Genomic DNA, 10,068 nt, shown 5'->3' on the forward strand with positions numbered 1-10,068 from the left:
CAAACAAAATAATCAAAATCAAGCAAAAGCACAATAAATCTGTTTTTGCCATAAAACCAACTCACATTTCATTTTTTTACATTATTTATTTATTTATTTATTACTTTTGGTTTTCCCGAAACAGGGTCTCTCTGTGTAGTACTGGCTGTCCTGGGACTCTCTTTGTAGAGTAGATCCATCTGTTTCTGCCTCCCGAGTGGTGGAGTTAAAGGTGTGCCCCACACCGCCATCTTTACATTTATTCATAGAGGTGCACACATGTGCATGCTTATGAACATGTGCATGTATCTGTATCTGTGCACACAGCTCTGCTCATACGGAGATTGACTCTCTCCTCCCCCCATGTGAGACCTGAAGATTCAACTCAGGTCTTTAGGTTCCACACAAACTCCTTTACCTGGTGAGCTATCTTACCAGGCCAATGTTGTTGGGTCTGATTTTATTTTGTTTTGAGATAGGGTCTCACTATATACCCCTTGGCTAGCCTCAAACTCACAGAGATCCACCTGCCTCTACCTCTAGAGTGCTTGGATTTGAGGAGTATACCACCATATCATCTCCCCACCCCCAGTGCTTGTGGGCTTTGAGACAAGACTTCACTATGTAGCCTGGGCTGGCCTAGAACTCCCTATGTGTAGCAGACCAGGTTAGTTTCAAACTTGTGCCAATCTACGTGCACCTGCCTTTAGTATTGGGAGTACAACTACAGGACTGTGCCTGGCTACTTTTGGTTGTTTCCTTTTCTCTTTGTCGTTTCTTTTTTTCCTTATCATCACATCAACTACAGATAATTATGATAATTATAACATGTACAAATGTATTTTGATCACATTCACCACCACTCTATCTCTTGTCCCCCATTCCCTTTCCAATTGGTTCTCCCGCTTTCTTAGTGGTTCTTGCTTTGGCTTTGGATGAACCAGTAAGTTTTGTTGAGGTTGCTTCCAGGAGCACAGACAATTTAATAATGGTTATCCCAACGAAGAAAATGTCTCTCCCCTCCTAGCAACTATTAAATACCTATAGGGGCAGAACCTTGTAAGCACATCTCTCTTCTCATGTATATAACCCACATACTGACAGAGGTCAAATGACGGCGTTCCAGTCTCTGAAACTGAAGTTGTAGGTGGTTATGAACCATGTTAATGCTGGAAGCGAACCTGGGTCCTTTCAACCGCTAAGCTTTCAGTACCTCCCTCTTTAAGAAAAAAATAGAAAGGAAGGAAGGAAGGAAGGAAGGAAGGAAGGAAGGGAGGGAGGGAGGGAGGGAGGGAGGAAGGAAGGGAGGAAGGAAGGGAGGAAGGAAGGAAGGAAAGTAGGTTATTCCTGCTTCATCCATTTCTGCTTATTGATTACTGACGTAATCGTACGTTTTCCTGGTCCAAATAGGAAAAAAAGAAAAGCGAAAGGAACAACAACAATAACAAAAATCTAGTAACGGATGACCTCAAAATCAACAAACAAACAAAAGCTAACTAGTAGTCCAGCCCTGCCTCTCCCACGTCTCAGAGGAACCCCAGGACACATACAATTCTTACCCAAGATCAAGCCAATCAGTGGTTGGTCTTTGAAGAGCACCAATCAGCGCACGTTGGGGCGGAAGGGAGACAGCATCCACCAATGGGAGAGGCCGTACGGCGGAAGTGCATAAAGCAACTCTCGAGAAGATGGCGCCCTTAGCCTGGGCACAAGTTGACTGGGGTGGAACTTTGACCGCAAGGTGATTATCATAGTACAAGCGGCCATTCACAGGCGGAATCCCTGGCAGGGCACAGGCGGAGCTTAAGGAAAGGGGTCGGGGACACAGTTCGGTGACCTGGAGATCAGGAACTCTCACAGGAGCGGGAAGACCCGGAAAAGGCGTGGTCAGAGACTGGGCAGGTTTACTGCACCCCATACCGGGGGACCCGGATTGGGAAGCGACTAGGCGGGACAGCGTTTAGCCAAGTGGGCGTGCCTACTGCGGTGCGGTTTGGGGGCGGGACCTATAGGAGCCTGGGGCCCAGCTGGCAGGGGAAAGGTCTGGGAACCCGGGCCCGGGGCTGCAAATCCACATCTAGTGGGTTCCAAGGCAGCGGTGACATCAGGCCTCGCTCTGCTCATGATCTCACCCTGTCCTCTTTTCGTCCCTCGTACCACTAGCCCCAAACTCTAAGACCCTCTTGCCCTCCTGAGCTCTGCCCTCGGATGTCCGACCGTCCAGAGCCTGCATGCGCCGTGGGGCGCCCCAGGACCAGGAGCTGGTGGGTCTGGGGGCCCCTGGGCGGGGGTCCCGGGGCTCCCCTCCTTCCTCAGGACCTGTTGTCCCGGTGCTGGTCTTTCCCCCGGATCTAGTCTTCAGGGCGGACCAAAGAAGTGGACCCCGGCAGCTGCTGACCCTCTACAACCCAACGGGAACTGCGCTTCGCTTCCGAGGTGAAGAGACGGGCGCTTAGAGTAGGGCTCTGGGGGTTGCTAGCAGGATATGGGAAGATTGCGTGGGATGGCGGGATTAGTCAAGTAAGAGGCAAGATGTCCAGCTTTGGGTCTGGAAAAATGCATATCCATCTCCGGGATGGCTGACAGAAGGGGCCCTGGTGAAGCATCATGAGTAGAACTTGCCTAAGATCTCTTCGCGTATCTTTATCCGACAGTTCTGTGTACGGCACCTGCCAAATATACGGTATTTGATGCCGAAGGATATGTGAAGCCTCAGTCCTGCATTGACATGTGAGTAGGGAGGCTGGGGTAGCAGCCAGGCTTCTCGACTACCTGTTGCCTTTGGTTTGAGAATCTTTGCATCTGCTGACTGCAGTCAGTCTGGGAAAAGTTTCTGGGGAGAAGATCTGGATTTACTTGATTGGTTGCCTCTCGCTTCCTTCCTCCCAATGGGTCAGTGTGATACGGCACGTGGCCCCCATCCCCAGCCACTATGACGTCCAGGACCGGTTCCGCATTGAGCTATCTGAGGAGGGAGCTGAGGGACAAGTGGTTGGAAGAAAAGACATCACCTCTGTCCTTCGGGCCCCAGCGTATCCCCTGGAGCTTCAGGGACATTCTGAGCCAACGCCCAACCCAGGGCCTCCTGCGTGGACAGGACCAACCCCAGCCAGGCATCTTCAGGAGAGTGAGTTGAACAGATTGTGTGTATTTGTATATGTGTATTATGTGAGTATATATGCATGTGAGTACTTATGCATGTGAATACTTGTGCACATGTGTTCACATTTGAGAGGTTGATTTTCCTCAGTCTCTCCTCGTCCTTTATTTTTTTTTGAGACAGGCTCACTCACCGACCCTGATACACATTCATTTGGCTAGGCTGGATGGCTAGTGCAGAATCCAGAGTCCACCTGTTCCCACCGGCCAAAGACTAGGATTATGGGCACACACTACCATGCCCAAGTTTTACGTATGTTCTGGAGATCTAAACTCAGGTCTCCATGCTTGCATGGTCAGCCCCGTACTGACTGAGTCATCTCTCCACAGGCCTTATTATTTCCCTGCAGTACTGGGCATTGGCCTTGTACCTAAGGCAAACCAAGCAAATATTCTAATGCTGAACAAGAACCCCAGCCCTGCGGTGGGGGCTCCTGAATTCTGTAGGGGAGAAGAAGCAGTGGCATTACTCTAGACACAAACTAAACTGGGTTTGAGGAAGTCTCTGGGTTCAGGTGTGTGTGTGTGTGTGTCTGTCTGTCTGTCTGTCTGAGTGTGTCTGTGCCTGTGAATGTGTGTGTGTGTGTGTGTGTGCCTGTCTGTGCCTGTCTGTCTGTGTTTTAGTGTGTTTGTGTGTCTGTGTGTGTGTGAGTGTGTAGATGATCCTGGTTGAGGTTTCCCATCAGGTGAGAGGAAGAAGACTTTGCAGTTGTCCTGGTTTCTAGCTTCTAATCAGAGGGACAAGCTCTTCTCCAGCTCCAACTGCAGTGGCCCTTATCAGGTGCCAGCTACGTTCAGTCCAATGAAAAACCCGTACTGAGCAGTCAGCTCTTGTGTGCTGGGCATGAGAGATACAGAGGTCCCCGCCTGTCAGCCCCGGACACTGAGAACACAGTATGGAAGGCAGGAGAAAGGGGGACCAGGGGACAGAACTTCTTGTGGCTTCAGGGCAGAGGTGCCAAGGAGAAGAGGACATTCCCAGGGAACCCATAGAGGGTAATAGAATGTAAACACAGAGACAGGGTAGCACAGACCTGGGACACCATGGGGGTTTGCAAGCAAGGAAGGAGGACCACAGGTTCAAAACTAGCCTGGGTTACGTGGTAATACTTAGGAAAACAGCTGCATGAGAGTGCTAGGGAGATAGCCCAGTTGGTAAGGTGTTTGCTACATCAGAACAAGGACCCAAGTTCAATTCCCAGCAATCATGACATGGTGGAGATGTGTTTGTAATCCCAGTTCAGAGGATGCAGAGACAGGCAGACCCTTGGTGCTGGCTAACCAGTCAGATCGTCTAACAGACAAGTCCAGGTTCCATTGAGAGACACTGTTCCTCAGGCACAAGTTAGATGGCACCTGAGGTGGATTTCTGGCCTCTGTACATCGCACACACGTGTGCATGTACCCCCCCACCCACTCATCCATATACACACTCAAGAAAGATCACCAAAGCTGGATATGGTGTACATCTGTAATCCTGGGAGTTGCAGGGGGGGCGGGGGTGTGAGGCAGGAGGATCAGAGATTCAAGACCCATTCTTGGATACATGAGTTTGTGGCCATCCTAGACCATATGCCTGTGAATCCCTGTTTCTAAATAAGTAAATAGTACATGACTAAACCCCAAACGACGTACTTTCGTCTCCCCAGTTCATCCCTTCCCTGAGAGACCTTGGGTGCTCATCTCCCTCCTTTTGCAGATACCCCCCAGCAGTTGGCCACCAGCTCCTTCCTGCTCTTCCTGCTGACAGGCATCATCTCTGTGGCCTTCCTGCTACTGCCCCTGCAGGACGAACTTGGCAGCCAGCTGCCTCAAGTCCTGCATGTGTCCCTGGGACAGAAACTGGTCGCGGCCTATGTCTTAGGTGAGCCCAGAAGAGGAGCACGGGGCCCACTTCTGGAGAAAGGACAGGAAGAGGAAGCCTCCTACATGGGATCTCTTTCTTTTTCCACCTTCAGGACTCCTCACCATGGTGTTCCTCCGGACCTGAGCTCTTAGCCGAATCCACCCTCTCCTTCGCAGGCAGGGACCTAAGGCAGCCACTGTGATGTTTGCACCTCGCTCCTTTCCCTCCCTTCCACCTATCCACTGATCATCATCCTCCCCACAACGAACTCCCAGGGATTTATACTCATTTTCCAAGTTGAATAAAATAAATTTTAAAAATCAAAACGGGAAACGTAGGATGCTTATCCCAAGCTTACTACTTTTCTAATGGTGTGTGTGTGTGTGTGTGTGTGTGTGTGTGTGTGTGTGTGTGTGTCTGTGTGTCTGTGTGTCTGTGTGTCTGTGCGCGTGTGCGCGAAAGTGAGGGTGCACACCAGAGGTCAAAAGACAACTTTCAGAGTTGGTTCTCTCCTGCCTTATGGATTCCAGGCACTGAGCTGGCAAGTGTTGAGGCCAGGGCTCTCGGTGATTGGCTGGGATCAGTGATAGGCGTCTGCTTGTCTCCACCTCCCCGGTACTGGCACTGAGGTTACACATTTGTGCAGCTGCACTGTTAATTATGGACTTGACAGGTTTCAGAATCAGCGGGGAGAGACTGATTCGGTTAATTGGGATGGACCCTGTGTGTCTGCCGCATCACTTCAGGGGTTTGAATGGAAGGGAGGGGCCGGAACTGAGCCCCCCACCCCCACCCCACACTCATCACTCCCTCCCAGTTACAGATGCCATGTGACCAGCTGGCGGCTGATGCTGCTGCTTTGACTTCCATGACGGGCAGCACCTTGGACTGTGAGCTACAAGAAACCTTAGGTTGCTTTTGGCTGGGTATTTTATCCCAGCGACAGGAGAGAAACTATGACAGCGTGGACACTGGGGATCTGAACTCATCCTCAGCTTGCAGGGCAGGCACAGTAGTGACTGAACCATCTCCCTAGCCCTTTCCACCATTTACCTTTTAAAGCCATTTTTAATTTTTTTTAAAGGTTTTTTTTTTTAATGTGTATGAGGTTTCGCTTGCATGTACATATGTGTGCTACATACATGCCTGGTGTCTTGCAGAGGTCAGAAGAGGGGATTGGATTCCCTGGGACCACACAGGTGGCTGAGAACTTCCGTGTTGCTGGGAACTAAACCTGGGTGTGGGTTAGAGTAACCAGTGTTCTTAACTAACCACTGCGCTATCCAGCGCAACTGCCCTGTTCCTATCCTGGTTCCCAGACGGCCTCTTGTTCCTCCCACTCCCACTCCCAGGGATCCAGGGAAAGTTAAAGGGCAGCTTGGGCAAATTAGTTAGACCCTGTCTCCAAAGCAAAAGGAGGGGTTAGGCTAGTGCGGGTGGCACAGGCAGAGGCAGGTGGGTGGAGCTCTGAATCTGGGGCCAACCTGGTCCACATAGTTTCAGACCAGCCAAGGCTATGTAGCAAGACCTCATCTCCAAGAATACAAAGACAAAAGAAACCAAAAGGGTTAGGATGTAGTTCAATGGCAGAATGCTTGCCTGGTGTGGGTGAGTCCCTAGGTTCAGCTCCTGTTACTGAAACAAAAAGGACCCCGCCCCCAATGCACACCCACACACGCAAACACCCACCACCATTAGAAGTGGGTCTGTGTCTCAGTAGTTGGGTAATTTTCAGCATGCCTAAGACCTTGGGTTCCAATGAAAGCACCTCAAAGGATTTTAAAATATATATATCTCCTTTACTCAAACAACAGAAATCTGCCCCTCAGCCAATATACCTAACCCACAAGAAAACATCTAACTAAGTCTGCTATAGTCTTAGTTGTCACTGTGACTATATCTGAAATCAACTAAAACCCAAACAACTGGTCCTATCTGTAAGGGTTTTCTTGATTGGCTCAGTTGAGGCCAGAAGGCCCATCCTAATCTGGGTCACACCTTCTGGTGACAAGCCCACATGAAAGGCCACAGGAGAAGGAAGCTTTTGCTCATTACCTGAGTGCCTTCATGCCCTCTCTGGCAAGTTCATGTATCCTGTTGCTGAGACAGTCCTTCACTGGGCTAGAACCTGCCTCTTTGGGATTCCAGCAAGGAAGGCCAACAGCTCTCTAGGAGTCCTCGAGGCCTCTGGCCCCAGATTGGGCCTGCTGAGATATCCAGCCTTGTTAATCTGAATAACTAACAGATCCTTGGTCTTTCTACCATGAGACAGTCATTGTTGGACCACCCAGACTGCAGCCTGAGATTCATACCCCCAGGTCCTCCACTTTTTACAAAGATGTACTATAAAAACCCAGTTTGAGGCAGCTGGAACTGCTTTGCAAGGCTGCACACTTGCTATCCCCAGGGTACTTTGCTGACTTTGAGGCTCCTCCTTTTTTTTCTTTGAGAGAAGCCCCTTCCATGCCCACCCTCCTAGCTTAGGCTGGTCTTGAACTTCTCATCTTCCTGCCTTACTCCTTTAAGTAGGCTTTTGAAAATTCCTACTTTGCTGTCATTGTTTTTAACATTTATTTGTTTTGGGGGAAGGGAGCTAGCACAGTGTGCCATGGCCTTCCAGTTGAGGTCAGAGGACAGTTTGTGGAAGGCCAACCACTACTTCCAGTTCCAGAGATCAAACTCAGGTCATCAGACTTGGTGGCAAGCACCTTGATTCACTGAATCATCTTGACAGCCCCAGACCCATTTTGTTTGTTTATTCCATTTTTTTTTTTTGTGAGAGAATCTCATGTAGCCCAGGCTAGCCTCTACTTGTTATATAGCCGAGAGTAACCTGGAATCCCCAATCCTTCTGCTTCCTGAGTGCTGGGATTAGAGGCATGAATCACCACATACCTTATTTATGTGGTGCTAGGGAAGAAACACACAATCCTGTGCACAGTGGGCAAGCATACTCCACCCTCATTGTTTTTAGGTTCTTAAAAAATTAATTATAAAATCATGTATGTGGATTGTGTTAGTCTGAGTATGCATGTATGTGCCCCATGGGCAAGCAGACACGCAAGCCTAAAGATCATGTTCGATCTGGAACTGGAGTCACAGGTGGTTGTGAGCTGCCTAATGTGGGGTGCCGGGAAGCGAACCCCGCTACTCTGAGGGAAGAGTGAAAACTCTACCTGCTGAAGCCATCTCTCCAGCCCCAGGCTGGCTCTTCTTTATAACCTCAGCTCCCGTGGATCAGGAACCCTAAGGCCCCTGTAGGGAGCGGGGCAAATGGAATGGCCTGACACGATCTCATTCTAACTGTGTGGTTGAGACTGAAACCAAGGGGGGCAGGAGAGATGGCTCAGTAGTTAAGAGCACTGACTGCTCTTCCTGAGGCCCTGAGTTCCATTCCCAGCAACCACATGGTGACTCACAGCCATCTGTGATGAGATCTGGTGCCCTCTTCTGGTGTGTCTGAAGACAGCTACAGTGGACTCATAAATAAAAGAAAAGAAAAAGAAAGAGACTGAAGTGAAAAGAAAAAGAAAGAGACTGAAGCCCAAAGAAAACAGTGTCTTCAGAAGGTTTCATCTGGTCTGCCCGTCCTCCTTCAGAGTCTGGGAAGAGGTGGAGGAGGGGGAACTGGGGACACCAGACAGCTGGGTGATCTGCAACAAAGAATCAGCAAGATAACACAGAACAGATCCAGCCTGTTGCACTGATGAATGTTATCAGTTTCCCCAGCTTGGCTGTGGGGGCTTTGGGATTTACGCTACCCTGGCAACCTGTGTGTGTAGGTACATGATCATGTGTGATGCATGTAGAGGCCCGAGGTCAACCTCAGGAATCTTCTCAGTTCCTCTCCACCTTATTCGTTTATTTTATTTAAAATTACATTTATTTATTTATTCACATATTTATATACATATTTATTTACGAGATGGGGCATGCATGAGTGTCATAGTGGATGTGTGGAGCTCAGAGGATGACAGGAGTTACTCTCTCCTTCCACTGTGTGAATCCCAGGGATTGAAATTAGGTCCTTGGGCTTGGCGGCAATCGCCTTTACCCACTGGGGCATGCTGCTGGCTCCACCATCCTATTTTTGAGGCAGAGTCTCTCCCTCCATTTTATCTGGAGCTTGTTGATTTGGTGAGGCTGGCTGTCCAGAAAGCTCCGGAGATCTTCTTCCCCACCCCACCCCCCACCCATTTCTTGGTGAAAGGATCACAGGCATAAGTCACTGACACCAGTTTTTCGTTTGGCTGCTGGTATTGGAGCCAGGCCCTCATGCTTGCATGTGAGCACCTACTGCCCGAGTCCCGCTTCCACACTGGAATCCTCCTGTGCCCAGTGGACTGCTCTAGGTCATGACTTCGTAAAGTACATAGAATGAGCCCAAAGTCTGCCAGGAGATGGGGGCAGGGAGCTCTTGCAAACCCCTCTTTCTAAATTACCTGTGGGGCCGAGAGTCTCCACAGGCTGATGATGCAGTGTCTACTGTGGAAAGTCCCTGTTGACAGTGGGGTCAGGAAGCCTTTTCTTTGGCACTCTAATTTACTGCTGGGTTTTTAATTTGTTTGTTTGTTTGATTGATTGATTGATTTGGTTTGGGTTTTTTTCTGTTTGTTTGTTTTGTTTTGTTTTTTGAGACAGGGTTTCTCTGTGGAGCCCTGGTTATCCTAGAAATTACTTTGTGGACCAGGCTAGCCTCCAGCCAGAGATCAACCTGCCTCTGCCACCCAAGTGTTGGTATTCAAGATGTGTACCACCATGCCTGGTTATCTATAAATAATTTTTAAAAATTATGTATGTATGTATATATGTATTTATTTATTATAAGTACACTGTAGCTGTCTTCAGAAACACCAGAAGAGGGCATCAGATCTCATTACAGATGGCTGTGAGCTACCATGTGGTTGCTGGGAATTGAACTCAGGACCTCTGGAAGAGCAGTCAGTGCTCCTAACCACTGAGCCATCTCTCCAGCCCCTCTATAAATAATTTTTAATATTGGTTTGTATCATGTACTTTGCGTGTGGGGTGAAGGTGGGGGCCAAAAAAAGATCTTCAGATACCCCTCCCATCTTTTCTATTGC

General features: G+C 49.2%; 1 protein-coding gene across 3 annotated transcripts; it reads left to right on the forward strand.

Annotated features, from left to right (window-relative positions):
- The first annotated feature begins 1,658 nt into the window (after positions 1–1,658).
- MOSPD3 (motile sperm domain containing 3) lies at positions 1,659–5,254 on the forward strand. Of its 3 annotated transcripts, none has more exons than XM_080940790.1 (6): positions 1,659–1,720; positions 2,143–2,415; positions 2,634–2,709; positions 2,877–3,106; positions 4,838–5,002; positions 5,097–5,254. In XM_080940790.1, the coding sequence occupies exons 2-6, from the start codon at positions 2,211–2,213 to the stop codon at positions 5,126–5,128; spliced, it is 708 nt and encodes a 235-aa protein (XP_080796916.1). In that variant the 5' UTR covers positions 1,659–1,720; positions 2,143–2,210; the 3' UTR covers positions 5,129–5,254. The 3 variants fall into 3 exon arrangements, with proteins under 3 accessions (XP_080796916.1, XP_080796918.1, XP_080796917.1); XM_080940792.1 differs by lacking the exon at positions 1,659–1,720 and adding an exon at positions 1,763–1,865; XM_080940791.1 differs by lacking the exon at positions 1,659–1,720 and having other exon boundaries at positions 1,904–2,415.
- Positions 5,255–10,068: the final 4,814 nt, after the last annotated feature.

This window comes from Micromys minutus (genome assembly GCF_963924665.1).
Source record: "Micromys minutus genome assembly, chromosome: 29".
Lineage (NCBI taxonomy): Eukaryota > Metazoa > Chordata > Mammalia > Rodentia > Muridae > Micromys > Micromys minutus.